Below are 27,964 nucleotides of genomic sequence, written 5' to 3'. Positions count from 1 at the left end.
ATCAGTAAGCCTAGACTTGCCTCTTCGCAACTGGAACCCAATACTCCTAGATTTGTCCTCCAGGAAGAACATTGGTATCCCAAATACCTAGAGAGAGCTGCCATGTTCTAATATGGAGACTTCTCTTCTCCAGTTCCACTGCCTCATCTCCATGTGGCATGATCTCTTAGCCCTTCACTATTATGGACACTCTTTGGATTAGAAATGTCCTTCCTAAAACGTGGTGCCCACAGTACTCTTCATGTGGTCTGACCAGGGCAGAGAGGACTGTCACTTTGCTAGTCCTGGACACTCCGCTAGGAAATATCCTCAAGCTCCGGACCACTCTTGGCATGAGGCCAAGACAGGGACAGGGCAAGCTGACTTGGTGGGGTTCTGTTGCTAGAGTTGCAGGTTTTGCCTGTCACCCAGATCCCTTCAGATGTACTAGAAGAGGGAAATTCATTCCCTTGGCCAAGCAACCAGCTGGAAACTGGGAAGACATTCACTGAAAATAAAGATATGTCAGGGCTCTTCTCGAGGTAAAGAATTAGATTACATCCAGGACATCTTGGTCACACCAGGGCTTTGGACCCGGGTCCTCCGCTCCTCTTCCTGTAGACTATTTCACTTGGTGATCTCATCGATTCCTATGGGTCTAATGATCATCTCATCTCTAGGCTGATGATTCTGAGATCTATTTATCTAGTTCTGACCTCTTTCTTGACCTCCAGACTCTTAGACTGCCTATGGGACATCTCAAACTAGTTGTCCCATAGATATCTTAAACTCAGCATATCCCAAATTAATTCTTTCCCTTTCCTTTCAGGTTCTGAACTTCTCTATTTCTGTTGAGGGGACCACCGTGTTCCTAGTCACTCAGACTCACAACGTAGGTGTTATCTTAGACTGCCAAATCCTGTCAATTTTGTCTCTGTAACATCTCTCATACATGCTCTCTTCTCTCCTTTGCCATGGACACTGCCCTGGCACAGGCCCTTATCACCCCTTACCTGCTGCAGGAGCATCTGGTTCACCTCCCTGCCTCAAGCACTTCCTCACTCTAGTCCATTCCTCCATTCAGCAGCCAAAGTGATCTTCTTACAGGGCAGGTCTGACCACATCACCCTCTCCTCAATAAACTCCAGTGGTTCCTTCTCAGATCCAAGAAAATCAAATATGAAGCCCTTCAAGATCTGTCCCACCTCCCTTCCATCTTTGGCCTCCCATATATACTCTGCAATTCGGTGTCTTTGGCCACCATGTTGTTCCTTGTACAAAATACTCCATTATCTTCTAACATCAAGAGTTTTCACTGCCTCTCCCCATGCCTGGAAATCTCCTCCTCATTTCCACCTTCCAGCTAGAACCCCACCTTCCATGAGACATCTTTCTTAATCCCTCTTTAATGCTAATTAGTGCTTTTCCTCAATTGATCATCTCCAATTTATCCTACCTATATTTTGTTTGTAAATAGTTGTTTGCATGTTGTCTCTCCCACCGGATTGCAAATAACTTGAGAGTAGGGGCTAGCTTCTCCTTTCCTCTCTATCCCCGGCACTTAACCTGGCACACACTACAAGCTTAATAAATGCTCACTGACTGACTCAAAATCCAACATTTTTCCCACTCTACTACACTGACTATTCATCTGTTTATACATGTTTCTGATTTTATAATTCAATGAATTTCTGGGAATTTCACTGGGGTTGAGGGATATGGAAGACTTCGTTCTGTTTAACTTCTTCTCCACTGCTTAGATTTTTGGTAAAGGAGACTTTATTTTCAAAATGGTTGAATTCTAAAAAGAAAAGCAGATGGTTTAGAAACAGAACAAAGGCCCAGGAGTGCCGACTGGATTTTTTGTTCACTGCCTTGCTGAGATTTGTGATGGGACAATTTCCTGTCCTTGTAGGGACTAAAGGCAACTCATTCAGGTTGGCTCTTAGAAACAAAGTCCAACCTCCTAACCTTAGATTGTACTGAACAAAGGCAAATGCCAAGTTTTTCAAAAACACGTTTGATACTGTTGTGAATCCACAGCTGTTAATAACAGAACAAGGGTCAATTTACTTATTTTTAAGCTCAATTTTCCATTTCGCTCTGTTTTTGGTCCTTGGGATGATTTTCAGAATCTGCTGGAGAGAATTGATGCTTTGTTTCTTGGAGTATTTTGCCAGTGACTCACTCCCAGCTCAGAGGTGGGGCTTCAGGGAAAGGATAATGTCTCCGAATCAGAATACGGAGCGAGTGTGTCCAGTCAAGGCACATAGAGTTCCAGCATCCCTTTGTAAGAGCAGAGGGGAGCAGATAGAATCATTTGGAGACACCTGAGGCCGAAAGCAGCACTCCCTACCCCACCTGCCACATCACTGATCGAATCCAAGAGTGCAAATTGTACTTGACGGGCCAATGACAACTTACAACAGGCTCATCATTACAACAGGGGCTCATTCCATGTCTTCTTGCTATCTGGGTTTAGATTTTTCAGTTGTCGACCGAATAGGCTGCTAATGCTTTTTTTTGTACCTAGGTTACTTGTTCAGATGTTTTTTTCTTGTTAAAAACCAACAGCAACACTGAAATCTGTAGCTAATAGAATGTTAGTGTGAAATGAGAGACATGAGAAAGTTACTGTCAATTTTTGTTTCTATCATTAATATATTTTTAAAGTTCCTAGGATAAAAAAAAAAAGAAAAAAGCAGGCTTATTTCTCTAGAGACGTTTCATTTCACGTATCAGTCAGTCAATAATCATTTAGTTAGTGTTTAGTACGACATAAACCCTGGGGTACTGGAGATACAAGCATACTCTCCAAGAACACACTTCCTAATGGGGACAACATTTAACCCAATAATTATTTAACACACAGAATGGATCAAAGGGAATCTTACTTGGGAAGTCTCTAGTCTAGAACATGACTTCTTAAACTTTCTTGAGCTATAAATCCCTTTGGCTGTCTGGTGAAACATACAGACTCTTTCCCAGAATGTTTCTAAATGCTTAAAAATAAAATACATGGCTTCACAAGGTAACCGATTAGACTGAATTACAGTTAGCAAAGTATTTTTTTTTAAAGTCCACAGAACCTGGGGTAAGAACCCTGCTCTAGAAGATCTGGGTTCAAGCACCACCTCTGCCACTCACTAGTTGTGGGCCCTGGGTAAGTGAAGTCTAACTTCATTGGGCCCTACTTTCCTAGAAGCTCATGGAGGCTAGCGGCCATTTTGTTTTTGTGTCTGTATCTCCAGTGCTTTCCACAACATCTGGCACAGGGTGGGTGCTTAATACACGCCTGTTGATTGGATTGATTGGTAAAATGAAAGGTTCGTATCAGAAGGCCTCAAGGGTCCCTTCTGGCTCGAATGTTATATATGTTTCCAGAATCTCAATGAAACCTCTCATCTACTCTTCAGGAACTTGGTTCTTCAGGCTTGTTGTTCATTCCAAATGGTTCACTTCAAGTCACATTTTTGGACAAAAACAGATGATAAGGAACGATGCGGCATTTTCCTAATCACCAGGCCTAATTCGGACAGAACAGAGACACAAGGGAGGGAGCTATCTTTCAAGATTCAAATTCTGCTCCTATTACCTAATGGAAGAGCTCAGGAACAACTCAATGGAATGGTTACTGTCACTGATGAGGAGAATTAACCAACAACATAAGTCTATGAAATTACTGCCAGACATCCTTGAGAAAGAGACGCAAACTTTGGTGGGAGGCTGGGCAAGAAATGGACTTTCTAATTCTCTGGTGATATAATCATCACAGTTAATATTTACATAGCGAGGGACACAGCATACACATTATCTAACAACAACCCTATGAGGCAGGTGCTGCTGTGACCCCCCATTTTAGAGATACGGTAGCTGAGGTTCAGAGAGTTTAGCTGATTTGCCCCAATCATACGGCTACAATGGGAAAGAAGAAGGATTTGGAGCCAAGGAAACTGAGGTCAGATTTTAACTGTTATAGCCTCACAGACCCAGGGCTACAAGAGATCTCAGAGGCCATCTAGCACAAACTCTCTCGTTCTGTAAATGAGGAAGGTCCTGATGAGGTTAAATAAACTGCCCAAAGTCAACAAGCATATTAAGGGGTCTATTACATGCCAGGTACCGTGCTAAGTGCTGGGGATAGAAAGAGAGGCAAAAAACAAAAACCGAACTCCGAGACCCTGCTCCCAAGGGGCTCACCATCTAATTAGTAGAGAAGACAATATGAAAATATCTGTGTACAAATGAGACATAGACAGGGTGAATGAGAGAGAATCAACAGAGAAAGGCACGGTAAAGGGGACTGGCAAAGGCTTCTTGCAGAAGGTGGGATTTTAGCTGGGATATGAAGAAAGCCAGAAAAAGAGGTGGAGACCGAGGAGGGAAAGGTGCAGCCAGAGAAAACGCCTGGAGCCAAGAGATCATGGTCCTGTTCAGGGAACATCAAGGAGGGCAGCTTTGAATGCCAAACAGAGGATTTTATTTTGACCCTGAAACCGAAAGGGAAGCACTGGAGTTTGTGGAGTGGTGCAGAGGGGCAGGAGTGACCCGGTCAGATCTGTACCACAGGAATATCGAGTTGACTGGAGTGAGGAGAGACTTGAGGCAGGAGACCAAGTCCAGGCATGAGGATTAATTAATGCTGGATTTGGATGGAGTCAGAGCCTTGGTTCCAATCCTGATTCTTCCTATCAGTACCTGTGTGGCCTTGGGAAGAGTCCCAGTTAACCTCTCTGGTGCTTCTAGTATTGTCCTTTCTCAAATTTACCTTGTCTTTCCTTTGCATACATTTTGCATATCCTTGTTTATGTACAATTTGTCTTCCTTAGTGGAATATAAGCTCCTTGTGGGCAGGACCTATCACTTTTGTCTTTGCACCTCTAATGTCTAGCACATAACAGATATTAATAGAAAGAGTTCTGGAGCTTGGGAATCAGAGCATCTGACTTCAAATCTTATCTCTGTTGCTTACCATATGATCTCAGGCAAATCACTTAATCTCTGAGGGGAGGGACCCATATTCTTGACTCTGGGGCTTCCTCTCAACAATAAACTCTTATTATCACTACTTTATTTACTTTTTATTATTTATTAAATTTAATTTTTACTATTATACTTATATTAAATATTATATTTATATTAAATTTTATTATTTTGAAAAATTATTAAATTAATTTAAATACATTGCGATACAACTCTATTATTATTAACTAATAAATTACATTTATGGCTATAAGCTGCTTTCACATTTAATCCATACAACTCTATGTATGTGGAGGGGGGAGGTGCAAAAATTATAATTATTCCCATTTTACAAATGAAGAAACTGAGTTACTTGGAAAAAAAAAGGCAGAGTCCGAAAGACTCAAATCCAGGTCTTTGGACTTCAGTGCTAGCATTCTTCCCTCATTATACGAGGCTGTCCCAAACAATATGATTGTTTCCATATCCTAGGAAATGCATATTTATTACATCAGAAAATATTTATGCCATTTATTCAAGAAGATTTTTGGCAATTCATCATATGAAACACATAATAGCTGAGTCTATTAAGCACCTAATATAGACTAGGTGGTGAGGAAACAAGGACAAAAATCACAGAAGGGAGAAGCTTTCCAAAATTCCCAACCAGCATGATCATAAGGGGCTCTGCCACCTTTGCCACTGGAGAAACCTTGGCAAATCACCTGGTGCCCATTCCTGGGCATCTGTAGGGTACCATCCAGTTCTAAGTTCTAGGGTCTTAACTGACTGTGTATGTAGATTCTCCCAAACCAGTATTCATAATGAAGTTATGCATGTAGCACACACACACACACACACACACACACACACACACACACACACACAGAGCATTTTCTCTCTCTCTCTCCTCCAGATAACTTGGTTGACTCAGGGAAAATATCAGAAGAAATTAATGGAGAATAAACGTGTATCAGCTCCCTCTGTTGATTCCCTCCTGCAATCACCCCAAATTTGACAGCGATTTTTTTTTTCCATTGTGCACTGTCTGACTCAGCTTGAACAGCACAGATTAACTCTAAATGCATTCTTGGAACCAAAGCTGCTCCGGCCCCTGCGTTAGATGCAATTATCAGGGAACATCAGCTCATCAAGGTCAGCCCAGAATCAGCAACAACTCAAATTCTGTTACTATGGGCAAACATTTCAGTGCAAGGAGGTAAACACACCCTCCCTCCAGACAGGCAGGATGGTGCCCGCAAGTTTACAGATATTTGAGCTGAGCTGATGGGTCTTCTGACCCAGCCTGAGAGTGACACTGAATTATGAAAATATTTATCTCACTTTTTACTATAGGTTCTTATTGTACGCCTCGGCATTAAAGTGATTTAGACCTTATGCTATCATATCTGCTGAGGATAATTCAATAAATCTCCCTCCTGCCAAATTGACTAGATGATGCAGATTCTGGGCCATGGCTAAGCTTTGTATTTTAAGGACATGGCTGTCAACATTTTTTCTTCATGGAGAGGGAGAGAGAGAAGAAGTGGGGAAGAGGGTAAGGCGGGGGAGAGGGGGAGAGAGAGAGAGAGACAGAGAGGTGGGGGGAGAGGAAGGGCAGAGAGAAGAGACAGAGATAGAGAGAGGAGAGACAGAGAGGAGATATAGAGGGGGGAGGAGGGGAAGAGAAAGGAGAGAGACAGACAGACAGAGAAGAGAGAGAAGAGGAAGAGAGGAGGGAGAGAGACAGAGAAAAATGGGGGAGGGGAGACATAGAAAGAGAAATGGGAAGGGAAAGACAGAGAGACACGGAGGAAGAGATAGAGATGGGTTTGTATCTGCACACTCGGCTGACCCTTGTCAGTTAACACTAGGGTAAAAGAAAAGCATGCAAGATCTGGGGCCAGAGGACGTGAGTTCAAATTTTGCCGCTGCCACTGTGACCTTCAACCTAAGTCACTTGACCTCTCTGTGTCCTCCTCTAAATGGAAGGGCTAGGTGACATCTAAGCTCCTTCCAACTCCAAAGCTATGACTCTTAAAAAGGCAGAAGGAAGCAGGGGAGCTGATCCAGATCTCATGTGAACTAGTAGGATGCCTCCTGAGAACACCCCCCATGGGCTATCTGCCAGATTTTGTGTTTGGCGACTCTTCATGTTTAAGGTGTTTCTTCTGCATGGAGCTGACATCTGCCTCCCCACAGTCTCTATGGATCACGACAGTGGTGAAACCGAACGATGCCCAGCCTGCGCCAATCCCTCCAAGGGTCTGATGGCCGCTGTCACACCCTGCCTACATCTTCTCCAGGTTCCATCGATCAATCCCTATTTGTTTTGAACTTTAGGGCCTCAAACACCCTGTTGCCCTTCACCGAATGCGCACTGGTTTTTCCATGTCACTCTCGATAAACATACCTAGAACTTAACATAATACTTCCCCTGTGGCCTGGACCAGCAGAATGTAGCCATATGATCAGCAGCTAGGTGACAGTGCATAAAGCTCTGGGCTCAGAGCCAGGAAGATCTGAGTTCAAATCTGATCTCAGATACTTACTGGCTGTGTGACCCTGGACAAGTCTCTTAATGCTGTTTGCTTCAGTTTCCTCATCTGTAAAGCAGGCATAACAATAGTACCTAGCATTGTGGCGAGGATCAGATGAGATAATATAAAGTGCTTGGTACAGTGCCTGGGACACAATAACTATCAGAAATGTTAGCTATCACCATCATCATCATCACCATCATCATAGTCATCAACACCATCATCACAATCACCACCATCATCATCACCATCACCATCATCATAGTCATCATCACCATCACCATCATCGTCATCACCATCATCATCATAGTCATCATCACCATCACCATCATCATCATCATAGTCATCATCACCATCACCATCATTGTCATCACCATCACCATCATCATAGCCATCATCACCATCATCATCATCATAGTCACCATCACCATCACCATCATCATCATCATAGTCATCATCACCATCACCATCATCATAGACATCATCATCATCGTCATCACCATCACCATCATCATAGTCATCATCACCATCACCATCATCATCATCACAGACATCATCATCATCGTCATCACCATCACCATCATCATAGACATCATCACCATCATCAACACCATCGTCATCATCATCATCCTAGTCCAGGACTCGCGGCCTCCATGACTATAGCTCCAGATGGCACAAATGTTCTTGGATGCTACAGTTTATGGTCGGTCCATATTTGAGTCACTATAAATCCCCAATTTCTCCCCCTTCTATACTTTTAAAATTAAGGTTACAGTGTGGCATAGTCTATAATTGCTGAAGCCCATCCTGACTGATGCTCTATGACCATAGCTTCCTTTCATGGATGTTTACTAACTGTACCTTTAATGATATGATCTAAAGTTGTGTCAAAAATAAAAAAAATCAAGGTCCGGTTCAGAGCTGTAAACACTCTACATATATTATTTCATTCAAGCCCCATGACAACCTTATGAATGACGTATTGTTACCCCCATTTTGCAGATGGGCATACTGAGGCTCAGAAAGCTCAATGACTTGCCAATGGTTACACGTGATAACTATCAGGGGAAGGATTTGAACTCAGGTCTTCCAGGAAGACAAGAACAGTCCCTTCCCTTCACTATCTCTGTCCTACATGCCTTCTAAAGTATCTTTCTGACAATTTGCTAGATGCTTGATGCCTGGCAGGTACCTGCCCTCTAAAAAAACCCAAATAAAACCCAAAGACTGACTGGTGTTGTCAGCACACAACACTAATGCCTGAAAGCCTTTAGGGTCACTGACCAAAAGCACAATTAGTTGCTTTGGGGAATGAAGAATGAGGAATGATGGTCCCTCAAAATTGCTGGGCTCATCCAGTGGCTTAAAAGCTTTGTTTTCAAAAAGGAACAGTCCCTCTCCCTCCTCCCATCCTTTGAAGATGTTTCCTACTGAAGTTCTAAGGAGCAGAGCTAATTATAAAGGAGAGAAGATACCACTTAATCAGCTAAAGCCAGTGAAAAAGAATGCTGCTTTTTCCTAAAGAAAACCCGCCTTTAAATGGCATTCTTAATTAAATGACAGACTAGATTGTTAAAGAAGGAACACCCTATTCTTTGGTCTGTGTCGGTGAGATATGGATAGAAGTGAATTTATTAAAAAAAAATCTCAAGACATCTACAGCTGCCAAGGCTTAGACTGCTTCTCACCTCATGGTGGCACATTATCTCACTTGTGCCCTGTTCCCTGCACCACTGACATGAGTCATCTCTCTGCCTCCCCTCAGGGAGAGGGACTGGATGGTGGTTGTGGCCTGGAATGCTGGTGACCAACCCATTTTTGTATGGTGGGTTCCCCCCATCTCCATAGGTAGTACCTAGGTTTGGTGCACCGTCCAGCTCAGGTGAGGAGAGTGGTGATGGAACTTCATTCTGTCTCTAATCCCTGTACTCCCCTTTGCACCAGAATTGCTATCCTGGCAATCTGAGGACAGCCGGTTTTTGCCCTCACCAAGGGACTGAGCACTGACACTAGATTCCTTTGAAATTGAAATGAGTGCCTCTTTTCCCATTTTTGTAAAAAGAAGGGAAGGGAAGGGAAGGGAAGGGAAGGGAAGGGAAGGGAAGGGAAGGGAAGGGAAGGGAAGGGAAGGGAAGGGAAGGGAAGGGAAGGGAAGGGAAGGGAAGGGAAGGGAAGGGAAGGGAAGGGAAGGGAAGGGAAGGGAAGGGAAGGGAAAGGCAAAGGAAGGGAAGGGCAAAGGAAGAAAAGTAAAGTGAGAGGAAGGGGAGAGAAAAGGTCACAAGAGGGACCACATGAATACATTATTATTTAAGTTAGTCAGGAAGGAGAGACCTTTTGTAAACTAGCAAATATTTGATGTAAAAGATTGGGATTTGATGGGCTTCTAATCCCAAGCTGGTAAGACTGCTTATTCTTTCAATTTTAGGATGCTATGAAAGGTCATTTGCCAACTAACTAGTCTGGCTAAGTTCTCATCATAGCAAATGCAATGGAACTTATTCTATATATAGAATGAGAATTTACTATATTATACATTCCCACCACTTTAATAACATTCTGAGATTATCTAAAAATGTAATTTTTTAAAAAGATGAATCTGGATCTCAGCTTGTAATATTATAAAAAATGTCATCCCTCATGTAAGTTTTTTTTTTAATTTCCCTTAAAATTTTGCTAAGTAATTGATTTAAGAGAGAGACAGTCTTGGTTTTTATTTGTAGAGAGCACGTCTTGACCGTGAGATTCTTTTATGTTTTCTTAGGCAACGGTCATAAAGAACAGCAGAATTTAAAATGGCTCAGGAAAATCCATGAGATTTTACTAGTTTTAATAAGGACTTATAATGTGGTTGCTCTTGAGGTCAAACCTGATATTAAGATCTATTCTTAGGCCATGTCCAAATCCCCAAAGGCCTCTTGGAGGTTGTCTGGGCAAGGATTAAGACTTGTCTTGGACATGTAAAAACTAAATATAAGAAGTACAGGAAAAAATAGATCAAATATCCACTGACCGTCCCCAGTCCTCTTCAGCCATTAGGATGTGTGTGCATACATGTATGCATGTGGACATGTGAAATTATACACATGCTAGGAAACTTCCTGATTTTGCTTTGAACTAAAATGAGACAGTAACTGTTGTTTTGGGACAGCTTTTCGTTCGTCTAGACCTGCCCTCTAGGGTGGTGGAGATGAAGAGAAAGAGAAGGGGAAGACAGTGTCTGAGTCAATCATCTGCAGTGGTGGCCCTGAGCCTGGTCTTCTGGTCACCTCTCCGTGGGCAGACTCGAACCCAGAACCAGGAAAAAGATTTCAGTTCAGTTCTCTGTTTAGTTGGTTTGTATTTCTCTGCTCCCATTTGTCTTTCCTCCCAGCCCTCTCCAGTAGCAGAAGTCACCCACAGACAGAGACCGACAGACAGACAGACAGAATATAAGTTCTTTGAGGGCAGACTATTTATTTTTATTTGTGTATTCCTAATGCCTGGCAATGTCAGCGCTGATGCCAACAGAGATTCTCTACTAGTTCCCAGGTCTCTCTTTCCTGCAGTAGATTAATCTTTAAATAGACCTCTCTCTTCTCTTGTCAAAGGACCCTAATTTATCTCATGATGTGGTGGGACTACAGTTTGCCATCATGGGACAAAAATATTGCTTTATATAACCGTGGTCTATAAGGATAGTTCAGACTGAAATACTGTAGTCTCATAAATGAGAAATGAAACAAATACCTCTAAAATAAGAGCTTTTTTTTTTTTTTTTTTTGCTTTTCAGCAGGCAGAACCTCAGGAAAGAGATAGCAGGGTCTTTACAGAGTACTGAGTATCCTTGGTTTTCAGGCCTTCCTCTCCCCTCCCATTCTCTTGTTTGGTGTCTTTGTGACAAAACATTCTCCTACCACCGAGGTTTGCTCTGGTACTAGGTTCTCAACCCAGCAAGGCCAGCTGTAGTCAGAGGAAATGGTTAGGTTTAAAAAATTAAAAGGCCCATAAGAACAAACCTAAGCATAACCCGGGCACTTTATTTTTAAATAGCTATGAATATTTACCAAATGTGGCACACAACGAAGAATTTTTCTATCTTCATGGTTCGTTTATTTGCAAGCTCCTGGCCTTGGGAGGGCAGGTTCCACTTTGACATCCCCTAAAGCAGTTTTTGATCCACAAACTCTCCCCATCCCCCGCTCCCCATATCCTTGGGGTGAATGAATATTGACAAATATAACAGCTCCCTCCCTATGTTTCCTCTCTCTCTCTCCCCAAGCTTTACGCCTAGTGGATTTCGATTGGGCATTTTTCTTTTTGGAAAAATCTCAAAGGAATAGACCCATTTTCAGTTAGTAGTGAGAGTCATTACATGCAGGGAAAGTTGTCAACTTATCACTTAACTACACATCCAAAAAGGTGTGTCCACTTATGCACCCTCAGTCAGAAGGTAGGCAGGCATGCTTTATTATCTGTTCTCTGGAATCATGGGTGGTCCGTGTGTCAATCTAGAGTTCTGAAGTCTTTCAAAGCTGTTCATTTCTACAATGCTATCGTAATCGTGGGGGCAGAGACCGGATCTCATCTAAACTGTGTCCTTCTCGACACTGAAAAGAGTATCTTTTAGGAAGCAGGCACCTAATACTTTTTTTGTTGGTGTTAAAATTTTAAGTGTAATATCTATGTACACATATGTACAAGCTATATCTATAGAAATGCATATAATGTATATATAGATACTTAAGCACTGTATAAGGCAATATGTGGGTATACATACACACAGATTACAGAGGAAACATTTAAGAGAGAAACAGCCAGCCCTCAGATAAAATGGGCATTTTAAAGAGATGCCCAAGATGAAGCAATGAAATTAACCAGCCCACTCATCCTCTGGAGAATGGACCCGCCCAGGTCAAAGCCGTCCCGACCATCGCTTGCAGACCTAGCTCACGCTTACCTCTTGTTTCTGTCTTCCAGCTGGAGCGTGTACACCATGTCATCAGTCGTGTGCGCCTTGGAGTTGCTATCTCCCCATTTTAGCTTCAGGCTCTGCGGCCCTGCTGCCGCACACTCTAACCTGGGCGGGGAGGGTGGTAATGGCCTCGTTTTGGCCTTAATGGAGTGACTAAATGGTCCAGCCCCAATTTCATTGACAGCCTGAATTCTGATTCTGGAGGGGAGAAATAAAAAGACATTAAAATAAAATCAGGCGAGGTAGCTAAGATACTCTTAGAGCCCTAAATGGTTTTCCCTTAACTAAAACATTTCTGGTAATATTATTAAAATGCCTGGGGAGTTTATGGATTGGATGAAAGGTTCTCCACTTGGGTTGGCAAGTTTGCCTGAGGGTGCATCAGTAAGACATCTTTAGTCCTTTCAATAAATTCATAAGATCTCTGATAGTGCAAGGAAGTTCCCTGAACACAGTTATGGTGGTGGCCCTCTACAGTGGGGCCCCAATCTAACCACGGTAGACAGACTGCTGAACCTGGGGTTGCAAGATACCATCAGGCAGAGATCCTGGAGGCCATCTCATCCAACCCTTTCACTTTCTAGGAGGATCCTGGGCCCAGAGAGAGGACAGAACTACACAGGTAGCAAGAGGCAGTCACGATTTAAACCCATGTCCCCTGACTCTCCAGTGTTTGTCTCCCATGCACTCATCTAGCATTTCAGGCTTAAAAAACATTTTCCCTAATAAGCCTGTGAGGCAGGGAGCAGTTGACCTAATTTTCAAATCAGACAAAACAAAATTTCATTTCAGCCTCAAGACATAGGCACAAACAGATGAGAGGGTGACGAGTTATGGGAAAAAAACCAGAAAATCCAAACCAAGCCAAACCCAACTCCCCAAAACCTCTCTTGTCTTTAAAAATAACCAAATGCCTGGATATGGGCCACCTCATGTGGCCAAGGTGCAGGATGTACTTATGTTTTCTCCTGGGAAAGGAGAAAATACACTAATGTTAAGAGCTCTTTCTCCTTCTGGTGGAAACCAGTCACTTGATTTATAAAGAGATTCAGAATATGAGAAACCGGATCATTCAGGCCATTCTCTGGGAACCTCACACATCGAGGAGGAGTATATGTCCATCCGAGCTGGACCGCCTAGGAAAACAGCCATGTTGGCACATGACCTTGAGGCATGGATACAACAGGGAATGCTCAGTCCTCGCCGGATTAAATGATTCCTACCTTCCATTCTCTAGTATTTTTCCCAATGTCAAAAGTGCTTTGTGAGCTCCACGTTTAAAAAAAAAAAAAGGGCTGGAGCCAAAGGCAAAAACACCAGTAACAACACAAAGGTTTTGTGGAGAGAACAACAGGCTTGGAGATAGGGAGACTGAACAGGATTGTTGGGAACATTAACTGAGCAAAACGTTTGGAAAATCTATTTAAATGTTAGCTGTTATTATTATCATAGATGCTGATTTAAATAATAATAAGAGGCCTCCTGACAGAGTTACAGTGCTAAACTTGGGATTTTACAAGGCCTGGGTTCTAATCATGGGGCAGGTACCAGCTGCGTGACCCTGGGCAACTCACTTAACCTACATCTACTTCTGTTTCCCATCTGTTAAGCAGGCATAACATCAGTTAAGATAATATGGGCAAAGTACATTGCAAACCTAGAAGTGTTACAATAAATATTGGCTATTATTATGATTTTTATACGGGGTTGTCCCAAGAGTCTTGATTCACTTTTAAGTAATTAAAGCTTAAAACTAAGATTTTGGGGACTGCCTGTATAGTGCTTAAACATCTACTATGTCTAAAGCATTAGTGCCAAACAATGGGGATACGCAGATTTAAAAAAGAAAAAATAGTTCTGCCCTCAAGAAGCTTACTTTCTGCTGAATTTAAAATTAGTATCAATTCCATGGACTAGAACATAGATCTCTAAACACCGGCTGATAAGTCATATATGATAAAGTACGATGGAAAATCCCATTCCAAAGGGCTTTGTGCTAGTCAGATTCAAATACAGGATGGACTGCATCTGGTGCCCTCTCTGAAGGGGGTTCTACTGCCTCCTCTCCTCTCCCTCTCCCTCTCCCTCTCTCCCTCCCTTCCCTTTTCAGACTTTGCCAACGTCTCTCAAGCTCTCCACTTGTCGACTTTTAGGAAGAGTCCCTTCCTGCTTTCTCTTCAGTGGAGATGCCGACGTCTGTACAAATGGCAGGTAAGAAGGGTAGGGGGAAGCCCACATCTGTTCTGTGTCAAAGTTTTCTAGTCTTCCTTTTGTTGGCTTGGCCCCAGAGAAGAGTCTATACTTGTGGAGCTAATAGCCACCAGGGGCTCTGGGGGTAGTTCTCAGATACAAAGATATGCTTGAGAAATACACAAATAAATGAGGTGGAGACTATTATTTTATTTATCATTATGGATTGCTTTGCTATAATAATTACATTTGTTATGACCCGTATTGTGATTGGTCGATCTTGTCGCTCCTACATATTATATGTTGCTTTGCTATAATAATTATATTTTACACATACTATTATAGATTGCTTAGCTATAATGATTATATATTATATACGCTATTATATGTTGTTTCCCTATAATAATCACATGTTACACATACTATTAGATTACTTTGTTATAAAGATTATTATATATACTATTACATGTTGCTTTGCTACGATAATTATATATTGCACATACTATTACAGATTGCTTAGCTATAATGATTATATATTTGCTACGGCTTGTATTGTGATTGGTCAATCTTGTTCTTCAATATTATATATTGCTTTGCTATAATAATCATGTTACATATACTACTATATGGTGCTTTGCCATAATGATTATATACTACATATGCTATTATAGATTGCTTTGCTATGACAATTATCTATCATATATTATTACAGATTGCTTTGTTATAAAAATATATTATATATACTATTATAGATTGCTTTGCTATTATAACTATATATACTATTTTATATTATTTTTCTATAGGCCAGGGGTTCTTGGATTTAGAAGCCTGTGGACTTTATTGAAGAATAATGTTTTTAATGCAAAAAATAAAACACATGGTATTGCAAAGTAAACCAGTTAGACTGAAATACAGTTAGATTATTTTCTTGATTCACAATCCTGTGTACCATCCCCCCATTTTAAAGAGCATGAAAATCAATTCAAAGGTAGCTAGGTGGTGCAGCAGATAGAGTGCCTGGCCTGGGGTCAGGAAGACTCATCTTCCTGGGTTCAAATCAGGTCTCAGACACTTACTAGCCATGTGACCCTGGGCAAGTCACTTCACCCTGTTTGCTTCAGTTTCTTCATCTATAAAATGAACTGGAGAAGGAAATGGTGAGCCACTCCACTATCTTCGCAAAAAAAGAAAAAAAAAATTCCAACACCCAACTGGGGTCATGAAGAGCTGGATACCACCGAAAAATGACTGAATAACAGAGTCAATTCCACTATCTTAGCAGATAAGGCATGAGCTCAAAGCACAGCTTGTTTTTTCTTGGAGCCTTTAATCAGCCCTTTGTTAGAATCTCCGACGTCACTGTGCTTGTCCTCACTCTGAATCACAGCTTCAAGTCTGCAAAGGAAAGAATCTCAGGGTTCTCTATTCTTGTACCAAAACACTGAGTCATCGTCTTTACCTCCACCCTCCCCTTCCATGGTCAGTCAGTCAATTAGGCTTTACTAAACTAAACACCTACTATGTGCCAGGCACTCTCTACTTGCCAGATCAGCAAGAAAGATGGCAGCTTTATGCTAGAGCTGTTGGCTTTTGTTAGTCTGTAAAGTGATGCTTTCCAAGTCTAGAACCCTAGAAGGGTTAACTGAGAATACAATATGAAGGTTCTTTCTGGGTTGATTCTTCTTCATATGTATTTACTGTGGGTCAAAACTCATAAAAAACACACATTCTTACCAAGACAATAAAGCCAGAAAAAGAGATGACTTTGCAACATTTTTTAAAAAGCTCCTTCCTTAAAAAAAGATACAATTTGCATCAAAGGGATCAGATCTGTCTTTTTTCAAAATGTAAATTCACAAATTACACTCATCCAGATTCAAATACATGATCCAAAGCCAAGGAGAAATGATTTTTGGATTATCCTCTGATTTAGGTGACCTGTGTCACTGAATCCTCCTCCTACAGGTAAATGTGAGCCATCAAGACATGACTGTATACTCTTTGGTGAAGGGAAGGGTCTTCTGGGGACATGTGTCATCTGGAGCCACATTCAACAAGCCACATGGCTCCGCAGCATTAGGGAAAATTATCCTTTACAAGACCTTCAGCATCAGCCAAGACATTCTAAATGGTCGTTCGACATGGACTTTGAGCTTTGGCTTACTCATTTTCTGTGAAATGTGCCCATCAGAACAGCTGGTATTAGTCTGTCATACCATTTAAACGGCTCTGGGCCCTAACGGCCTATCAAAACCCACTTGTTGACTCTTATTCATTCATTCATTCATTCATTTATTATTAAAGGAAAGTCACTTTTAACATACAATCCCCTGGAGAAGGAAGTGGCTTGTTTGTGGAATAGTCTCTCGATATTCCTTGAAAACATTATTTACTGTCTGTAGGATGTCATAAGCATAACTGATTCCAACAAAGAACCACTGATGAGTGCAAAGAAGTGATGAGTCATTCAGCTCCACTGTGATAAAAAACCCACCTCAGTCACTTTACTTGGATGAGGGAAGTCATTGTGCAGGGTTTTATGGTGAAGAAACTGCAGGTGAGAAATCATTTGATGATGAGCCCGTTCTTCACGGATCATAGCAATGAAAGATAACAGGACACAAAATGCCAGGTGAGCTCTCCAGGGGCAGGGGCCGTTTTTCCCCTGGTATCTCCAGTGCCCAACATGGCATCTGGCACACAGCAGTAGTAATAACAGTGCTAGTGATAGTAATGATGATGATGAGATGTGTAGCGTTTATAAAGCACTTTAAGCTTTGCAAAGTATCATCTCATTTGATCCTCACAATAACCCTAAGAGGTAGGTGTTATTATTATTATTAATTATTATTGCTATTTTACAGCCGAGGAAGTTGATGTTAAGTGACTGGCCCAAGGTCATATACCTTGAGTAAGTTTCAGAGGACAGATGGCCATTCCCCAATAGATAAGTCAAAGGATAGGAACAAAGGGTTCTCAAAAGCAGAATTGCAAGGTATTTGTGGCCACATTAAAGAATGCTCCAGATTACTGAGAATAAGAGAAATTGCAAATCAAAATCACTCTGAAATGTCAATGCATAACGCTGCAAAGCAGCAAAAACAACAAGAAATTAATATATGCTTGGTTAACTGAACTGAATTGCTTCCTGAAATAAAAGATAGAAGTATGTTTTCCTGATCAGTTACTACCAAAAAGGCCCAAACAAGATAAGGTTTTATTTTAGCTGATCATTTTTATGGTTTAAAAACAATAATACCTGCATTTAATCGGATTTAAGTGTCCAGGACAAGGAATGGTGCTTTCTATCTGGGAGAAGCACCTTGACTTCAAGCAATTCCCCGAATGGCCAGTCAGAAGACAGGAAAAAAATATCTGTTAATTGTTTCTCTCCAAAGATTCCACAGTCCACTCTAACTCCTAACTGAATGAGGGTATTGTGGAAGTAAATCATCTTAGGCGAGATGCTCTTTGAGAAGTCTGGTTGAAGAACCAGCCAATAAAAGTAAAATCTCTGCTCCTCTACCTTGAGATGCCTAAGGCTTTCCTTTGTTAGATGATTTGATAAGACTCTAGGCTGTTCTTCAAAATATGTGCGATAACTCTGCAAAAGAAAATTTCTGCTACTCCATACAGGATGACATAAGACTTGATTATCAACAATCAAATTCCCTTTTCCATCTGTCTCTCAATTCATCCATCTACTCATCCATCCCTTTATCTCTATCCCTCTATCAATCCATCCACACATCCATATCCCCAGTCATCCTTCCATCCACCCTTCTCTCTATCCATCCACCTACCCATCTATCTATGCATCCATCTCTTTATTCATCAATCCACCCGTCTATCCATCTATTAAGCATTTCTTTAGCACATAGGTACCTAGCAATAAATCTTGTGCTTGTGAGGGAGAAATAAAAAGAACTAATTTTTACTCCAGAAGATTTTATAACTGGGAGGAGAAAACATGGAACAAGAGGACAATTACAAATCACTTATGAATGCGCAATGTAATCTAATTTGTTGTAAATATATGCACATGTATACACATGCACATATATGTAAACATATATGAGAAGAATGAAATATAGGGGATAAGAGAATTGGCCTCAGTGTTGGAAGACCTGGGTTCAAATCATGCAGTGATTTTCCATCTGTTCCCCAATGCCTGTTGGTGCTCAGAACGTGTCATAAATTCACCTAACTTGTCTTAGGATTAACATTAATTTTCTAATGCAAGTCAGTCAATTAATATTTATTAAGCACCTACTATGTGTCAGGCACTATGCTTTGCGCTGGGGATACAAAGAAAGTCCTTGCCCTCGAGGAGCTGTGTCTAATTGGGGAAGGAGCCGGCAAACTATTACTGGAAGCTTCAGTGTGATCTGTAGAGTGTTTCCTACGAGACCAGACTCATGGTCTTTCCCTCCAGAATCAGGAAAACAGCCTTGGTTATTTTAAATTCAGCTCCAAAATGAAAAATAACCACACTTTAAATTGGCATCCCGGGTAGTCTCCAGCTGATTTCATACACCCAGCAAAAGGCCACTGGCAATGTCTGAGGGTACCAATTGTGGGGAAAATTGTTTTAATAATAGTCATAAATCACTTGGAAAAAGCACCCCCCATAGGATCTGACTGATCTCCCCCAGTTTAAAAAAACAACAACCCACCCTTTCTTCCATTAGGGGTGATGCTAAAGAGGCTAATTTTGTTCATGGCAATGCAGAGGAAGAATAAACTCAGTGTGAGAACAATATGGAGCTACTGAAGATTAAAAGGCAAAACAACCACCTCCCACAAGCTCTTTATGTGAACGCTTTGCCTAAAATGCACCCCTGCCCACCCCTTATTTTCCCCAGAACATCATGACCTATTCATTTATATTTTTACCAATTTCTAGGGGACAGAAGGGGACAGGTAAGAAGTCCCTTTGACCAAAATTACATCTTTATCTTTTTGCAGTACTGCAATTGTGCTGCTCAAACAATCGTGAAGCAGGTTTTGTGGACTGGTAGAAGGTGAGGCTGAGAAACCCAACCCCCTCCTAGCTCTGCGCAGGTTACTCTTAAATAAGAATGGCCAATTAGTTATTGATGCATCAGTAAGGACTCTTGGCCAGCTCACTTTTTGACTGAAATATAAGATACAGGAACTCCCCATGAAGAAAAACCTTCTCTAATGCAGATTTGCCACAGTGCAATCCTTCAGCAAATGCTTGATTAAAATCCAGCTCAGCAGTCCTGGTTTAATCAAGAACAACGTCGAGGTCCTGTGATCTCATTAGTATAGGGAGTCCCAGGTGAGGGAACTCCATGTCCCAGTGCAGGTCGGCACTTTCTCTGAAAACATAGAGCAATCTATCCAGAGTACTGGTTCTCAAAGAGTCATCCAGGGAGGTCCCCGAGGTCAAAACTATTTTTTTGTGATAATACTAAGATGTTTTCCTTTCTTATGTAGATAATACCAACTTATAAGCAAAAGTTCTTTAGGGAGAAGGCTTCCATTTTTAAGAGTTTAAAGGGGATTTAAAAGAGGCTGATGGGAGTCACGGAGTCAGGGTGTGACTAGAGATGGCAACTGAACCCAGATGGCTACCTACTCTGCCATGTGGCTGCTGACTTGTTAACGCTCAACATTCACCCATCTTTGACTTTAGAGTCTGCACTGTTACCTGCTGGTATCTCAGAAAAATCTGATTTCCAGGTGGTTCTGACCTAAGAGTCCACTCACCGATAGGAGGTTTCTGGAAGGAGGTTCTTAATAACGTAGCTCGTGGCATCGGTCACTGTAATGCTATTCTCTCCCAGATCAATGTTGTAAGCAATGATCTCTGATCCATTATTGCACGGCTCTTCCCAGTTCAACACAAGGCACGCAGAAGGTGATGTTGGGTAGGCACCGAGGGTCTCTTCCTCCAGGACGTAGAGTGTGGAGACGGCATCCGGAGCCGATGCTGGTGTCCGACAGGATACAAGGTCACTGTAGGGTCCTGCTCCTGCCTGATTGCTAGCCTAGAAATTAAAACAAAGAAGACCGCTGTCACTATATCTATTAAATATCAAATAATTACCACCAGAAAGAGCCTGACTCTGAAAACAAGAAGACCCAGATTCAAACCCCATTCTTGATGGTTACTCCTGGGGTGACCTTGGGAAAAACCAATCTCACCAGGCCTTGGTTTCCTAATCTATAAAATGGCAGTGATGGACTGCATGATTTCTGAGGTTCTTTCTAGCTATTTTTTTTGGATGTGTGTAAGTGTGTGTATGTGTCTATACATACACACATAAAATTTATTTTGTTAAATATTTCCCAATTACATGTAAAAATTATTCATTATTAAAAATTTTGAATTTCAAATCCTCTCCTTCCCCCCTGTACTTTGAGAAGGCAAGAAATTTGATATCAATTATACATGTGAAGTCATGCAAAACATATCTCCATATTAGCCATGTTGCAAAAGAAAACACACATACACGTAGAAAGAACAAGAAAAACAAAGGAAGTTAAAAAAAGTATGCTTTAATCTGTACTCAGAGTTCATCAGTTCTCTCTGTGGAGGTGGACAGCATTTTTCATCATTGGTCCTTTGGAATGGTCTTAGATTATTGTTTTAATCAGAGTAGTTAAGTCTCCCATAGCTGTTCAGTTACAATATTGCTGTTACTATGTACAGTGTTCTCCTGGTTCTGCTCATTTCACTAAGCATCAGTTCATATGAAATCTTCCCAGGTTTTTCTGAAACCACCCTCTTCATCATTTCTTATAGCACAATAGTATTCCATCACATCATATATTGCAACTTGTCAGCCACTCCCCAACTGATGGCCAATGCCTCAATTTCCAATTCTTTGCCATCACAAAAGTCTATCTCTATATTTATAATAATGATAGCTAACATTTTAATAGTACCTACTATATGCAGGCACTGAGCTAAGTGCTTTACATATATTATCTCAACTGATCTTTGCATCTACCCTGGGATGTAGGTACATCCCCATTTTATAGATGAGAAAATTATAAACTGTTTTGTGAACCTTCCAGTGTTATATGACTTATATGATTATTTACAAATTGCCTTTCTCATAATGACCTTATTATCCCTAATTTTACTGATGAGAAAATGGAATCTAGGAGAAGGCTAGAAGCCCTAAATGGGAGAAGGACCCTTATGGGTTTTTAATGCCAATTCTCCTATATCTGGTCATGATGCTAACTGGAGAGAAGTGAAATTATCTACAGCTCAAGAAATAAAAAGCCCAAATGTACGCCAGCATCCTTCCTGAAGTCCTTTATGAGCCACATTCTTCAGAGGTGCCGACGCAAGAAATCTAGTGCTGCTTCATTGGCCAATCAGCCACCTCTTGGAAGAAGATGTGGACCAGTCAGGAAACCACTCCTGTGTATTAGTGATTAAGGTGGGACTTTCTTTTACTGTTTTCTCTTTTAGCACTTATTTAATCAGGTGCCTTTGAAGAGTCTGGCCTTTGTTTCTTTGCATGGATCAGGAGTCATTGACTTTTATATGGTGGTGGTGCTAGGGAGAAACTTTCCCACACCCTAAATGGGATTTTTTCACTGTTCTTTGAGTGCTTCTCAGCACTGAGGTAATCAAATGCCCCAGGGCCCTGAGAGGGGTATATAAGATGAGAGTTTGGTGTTTGCCTTTTGGGGCTCTCACTCACTGGAAGAGTGGTGTGGGACTTGAAGAGACTCTGGGCAGCTGTCGTTAAGAGTCCCCCCCCCACCCCCCGGCTTGTAAACCCAGATGGTGGGACTTTGTTAAACCCTGGTAACTATGAATTGAGATTTGAATCAGACAAGGTCTGTCTGTTGATGTTTGTAATTTGTTGGTATTTGCTCTGAAGTTCAGGTTGCTGGCTTTTCCTCCTGAACTAAATGAGTTTGTATATGTATGTTTGATTAAAATGAGATTGTTAACCCCTTAAAGTTACTTTCCTTAGTAAAGCAGATCAAAGACCCTGTGCTGGCAGCTGTTGTTGCTGGTCTTGCTGGGTCTTGCACCTCAACAGCTGCTGCTAGCCGAACTGTTGTTACACCGTTTCCACCAGCATGTCCCAGATTGAGAAACCGAGCAAAAGAAACCACCAAAAACGCTCTGAAATGTCACTGCACTTCCTTGGTGAGTTCCTACCACATTTGAACATATTGCAAAACCAGCAGCATCGAGGGAAAACGGTGCTTTTGATAAGCCTGGCCCAAGGTTTCAGAATGTCCTACGCGTTATTATTAGCTTCTGGTTCCACTCTGGGATGCATATGGAACAAATGTGAATGTTAACCACTACTTAGTGCTGTCCAAAAGTAAAGTATGCTCTATCACGGGAGGGGCGGAGGGAGGGCTGTTTGACCACTTGTTGGGTACGCCTGTAAAGGATATTTTTGTTATAGACAGGTTTGGACTAGACGGCTTCTATGGTCCCTTACAAGTCAGATTGTAGAATTCTTTTCTTATTTTCAAAAAATATCATTTTGCTCTTGCTTTTGAGAAAGAAATAAGAATGCAATTTAATGAATGAAAAACATCTACTATATGCCACATGCTAGGTACACAGAGAGAAAAATCCACCCCCCCCCCGCCTTCCCCCTTGGAGCTTCCACTCTCCTTGGGAGAAATGATACGTACAGAGAAACGTAACAAAAAATTGATCTCAAATAAAGACAAACTAATTCCTGAGGAGGAGGGGGAGTCACTAACCATTAAGGAGACCACGAAAGGCCTCAACAGGACGGTGGCACTGGAGCTAAGCCTTGAGCTCAGAGACACTGGGGGTGCCTGGAACTAGGGATGCCAAGAAGGGGAGGCGGCCGTATGAGGCTGAAAAGACACTGTGCCTGTTGGTGGGAGTGTGCAGAGGCTCCTTCTGAAGTCTGTAACATCACCTGCCTGGGCCTCAAGTTCCACATTTATAAAATGGGGAAAGGACCCAATAAAGTCCTTTCCAGTTCAAACCCCTGGGATTCTAGTTTCATTTTAAAATCTAGGGGAATGATTTAGTTTCTCACTGTCTACCCAGAGATTTCTTGAGGACAAACGAGACAGACCGCATCAAAGTGCTTTTAAACCCCTGGATGAAAGGCTTATTAGAAGAAATCTATTAATACAAGGTACTTCTATTTTAAATGACATACGTGGTCTTTTGGCACACGATGAGAACACTAAATCTTAAAAAGAGGCATCAATATAAGGTTGTTCTATATTGTCAGATGTGATATAGATGATGGATAAGTCTTGTGTCTGTTTTCAATATAATTTTAAAGTCACAAACTAATTCAGGAAAATCTTTTTCCTATCACTAATCTCTTCTGGTCCAGCTTCCCTTGCTAGGGGAAGGGTAAAGCCCTTACTTAAGGAGGCTTCTTCAGGTCTACACTAAGGACTGAGCTGGGAGATGACTCCCACCACAGGCAGAAATGCCCAAGGAACCTACAGAGAGTGGAGGTCTAGGTTCTGATGCATTCCTCACTTTCATGTACACTGCTGTTCCATTCCAGGCAATTACTTAATATTCATTCAAATTTAGTTGCTTCCTGATTGGTGATGGTCTCATGTGGCCCACCACATCGAAGCTGCCTCCATTCACGGGGCTATTTATTTCCAATGTCTTCTTATCAGCCACCTGGACCTCTGATGTCCTGATTGGTAAATACTCTGAATGAGTTGCTACATCCCAGCATCTTCAGCTATAATTCAAATGAGGTCATCTTCAGCTGCCTTGGGTGGATTGTCTTCCCTGGCTCCTCCCCGCTACCTCCCTCCATACACACTTTCCAGTCCTGGAACCATGATCAAGTCAATACCACCATTGCTCCTGGAAAAAGAGAATCAATCTACCCTCCTTGTGCTCCACTCTCCCTTCTTACAACTCTCCAAACCAAAATGACCCCTCTTTGGTCAGTGCTCCCCTAATAAGTTACTTGAGGGCAGAGACCACCTTTGTTTTTTATCCCCAGCATTTAACACAGTTCTTGGCATGTGGTCAAGGCTTAATAAATGCTATTCATTCATTCATTCACTTGTTCATTATGTTGTTTGGCAGAAAGTATCTATGCTTCTGCAATAATATAATGGTTTGTTCATAGCTGGTTCACATTTCTTCATCCATGAAATTATGTGCCAGTTGCTAGACATTAAATCTCTTTTGCAGACTCTTTAAGCTTTGTAAGAAATCAATATTTTGTGGGGTGGGGAGGGCCTCAATGAAGGGCCACACATAATGACCATGGTCTTTGAGACCATGACTCACTATCGCCACCTGGTGGTATTATGTCTGTCTGTCTGTCTGTCTATCTATCTACCTACCTACCTCTATCTATCCATCTATCTATCTACCTACCTCTGTCTGTCTATCTATCTATCTATCTATCTATCTATCTATCTATCCTTCTCTCTCTCTCCCTACCTCTATCTATCTGAAGTGTTTACTAAATGGACATTTTAACCCCACAAAGTGCTAGAACATTTCAAACCATACATATCATAGCCAAAAATATAACTTATTTAATCATCTAGCAACCTGCACTACCCAGGGCCCAAAACTAACAAACACAAAAAAGACTCTAGGTGGTCAATACTGGGAAGATATGGAGCTGGAGACCCTGGGTTTAAGGAAGGTCTGTCTGTTTTTGCCTTTCTGGAAGTCATGTATTTAACTGCATGAGGCTTCTACTTGCTCATCTGTAATAAGAGGAGGTTGGATGGGATGGCCCATGGTCTCTTCTGGTCCTAAATCTAAGGTCCAACGAAGCTGCCACCAAGCCTGAGGCCGAGCAGCCTTGGAGACAGAGAGCCACTAGAGTAGCCAGACACCCAAGGCCACTTTCTAAGGCTCTAAGACAGAGAAGAAGTGCCAGCTGGCATCAGTGGACTGACTTCCCACAGATGAAATGGTAGGTCTCATCACCTCCAGCCCAAGGATCCAGGCAAAGAAAGCCCATGGACTTGAGTCAGAAGAATCAGTTTCTTATCCTCTTCATTATTCAAATAATCTTAGCTCTTCTGCTCTTTTAAGCCTAAAGTTTCTCTTGTGTTCTTCTATTCAACTGCCCTCCTTGAGGGTAGGGTGGTCTTTCTTTTTTTGCATTTGTGTCCAGAGTGCCCGGCACATAGTAGGTACTTAATAAATACTGACTGATTGGGGAGTGGCAGCTTGGAAAGGATGGAGGGTGCTGCTAAAAGAAGGGGCCACTGGTGACTGGAAATACATCTCTCCAAAGCCCAGCATCTGGAGCTATTTGGTGCATGGACCACTTATACCCATCTCAATAGCCTTTGAGAGTATCACTGTGACATCATGCCATATCACATCATGCCAACATAGGTGTATATAAAAGGCAGTGATATAGTGGTTAGAGGACCAACCTCAGAACCAGGAAGACCTGAGTTCAAATTCTGCATCTGATGCATTCAGGCTGTGTGACTCTGGGCATAATCTTTGAGGGCTCTGGGCATCTCTCTAAGGCTCTTGGTTTCAGAGCAGGTACACCAGTAGAAGGTGTTTCCTTACCTGAGAGTTCCCTCTACCAATGAAATCACAAGTCCCTGTTGTAGAGAGAAATAGTACCAAAAAGGATGCATATGATAATGGCCCTGAATCATCAAGAAAAGGTCAAAACACATTCAGTTCTCTCTGTTAAGGAGGTGGGGAAACCGTAGGATTCATTTTAGCAATGAAAAATGGCAAAAATTAATTGAGGTCACGTACGGTCCTTAAAGGGGTCACCTTTAGTTATGTGGAAAATCTGTTTTCGGAGAATGCTTCAGTTCTTGAAAACACCAGGTACAGAAGGGGGCATCTCTGCTTAGAAAGCAGGGGAGGGGTGAGAGGAGAAGGGCACGTCCAGGATGGAAATGAAGAGGAAGTATATTTCAGTGCATTGCTTCTCCATCCCATGCACAACAGGTCTTAGGAGCTAAGTCCCTGGGAGTTGAATGAATCACAGAGTGACTACCTAGGGTCACAAAGTGTCGAGGTAGGATATGAACCCAGATCTTGCCAACTCCAAACGCAGCACACTATAAACCACACCACATTACCTCCATCGATGGAATAACAACAATACTATTATTATAACACAGTGGCAACATATATAGTAAGGAGGAAAGCATCATGGCACCAGAGTCAGGGGACCTGAGTTCAAATCCTGCCTCTAACACAATATTACTATGGACATGTTATTTGGCCTCCCTGGGCCTTACTTTCTTCATCTATAAAATAAAGACAGTAATACCTACATTACTTAACCCACAGAATTAGTGTGAGGGAAGTGCTTTGTCCACTTTAAAGTGATACAGAAATACAAGAGACAGTAGTAACTTATAATGGGGACGGCTAGGTGGTGCCATAGTACAGAGGGTGCCAGGCCTGGAGTCAGGAAGACTCATCTCCCTGAGTTCAAATCCAGCCTCAGCCTCTACTTACTAGCTGTGTGACCCTGGGCAAATCACTTAACCCTACTTGCCTCAGTTTACCCATCTGTAAAATGAGCTGGAGAAGGAAATAGCAAACCACTTCAGTATCTTTGCCAAGAAAACCCTAAATGGGATCACCAAGAGTCCTGAACAATAACTTATGATAGCAAGCCCCTTTTCCATAGCACTAGGTTTACAAAAGTGGACGTGGCATCACAGCGAGGGGTGTACTGTCTGGAATAGCTGACCTTTCAATTTTCAGCATGAGCATTTATACCTCGAAAGTTGGTAAATGCTCTCAATCAGGGCTTGATGTACTGTTTTATTGACTGTCTAGACTTGGGAAAGTGATGGGAAAATGGTAATAATTCAGATTAAACTTGAAAGCGTGTTGTGTAAATCCAGCCTCAGACACTCGTGTGTGACCCTGGGCAAGTTACTTCATCCTGACTGATTGCCTCAAAAAAAAAAAAATAGTGTTGCGCACACGTTTTCCCAAGGAGAGTCAGTTGACCAGCATGCCTCTGATCGGAACTTCAGAAGTAACAGGCACTTTTTCCCTGCTATGTGATTCTTTCAGTAAATTCCTACGATAGGCAAAAAGTTAGCCAGGTCCAGATTTATACATAGTTGGAGGAGGCAGGCACCCACTGGCTGGTCCCCTGTTGATGACTGACACTGCACCATTAAAGCTTCATTGCTTTCTCCACCCAAAACTCTGACACACGACTATTCCTGGGGTGGATCCTCTATCTCTTCACTAACCTCTACAGTCAAACAAGTTTTACCAGATTACCCTGGCAGCAGGAGGCATGGGTCCTGGATAAGAGTCCTGGACGTCTTCGAGGTTCTGTGTCAAGCAAGATAAACCACCTGGCATGTGGGGAGAGCAGTGGATAGAGCG

General features: G+C 41.9%; 1 protein-coding gene across 1 annotated transcript in view; it reads right to left on the bottom strand.

Moving 5' to 3' along the window:
• The window catches only part of FNDC3B (fibronectin type III domain containing 3B), a 390,617-nt gene that overhangs the window by 28,124 nt on the left and 334,529 nt on the right, over window positions 1-27,964 (bottom strand). Inside the window, exons 22-23 of the mRNA XM_036753943.1 lie at window positions 20,359-20,639; window positions 12,418-12,630 (exon numbers count right to left, since the gene is read on the bottom strand). Coding sequence (XP_036609838.1) covers window positions 12,418-12,630; window positions 20,359-20,639 — 494 coding nt within the window. The remainder of the gene's footprint in view (window positions 1-12,417; window positions 12,631-20,358; window positions 20,640-27,964) is intronic.

The sequence above is a fragment of the Trichosurus vulpecula genome, chromosome 4 (genome assembly GCF_011100635.1).
Source record: "Trichosurus vulpecula isolate mTriVul1 chromosome 4, mTriVul1.pri, whole genome shotgun sequence".
NCBI lineage: Eukaryota > Metazoa > Chordata > Mammalia > Diprotodontia > Phalangeridae > Trichosurus > Trichosurus vulpecula.
Note: the sequence above shows the minus strand (reverse complement) of the source record. Positions and strands in the feature narration are given on the sequence as shown.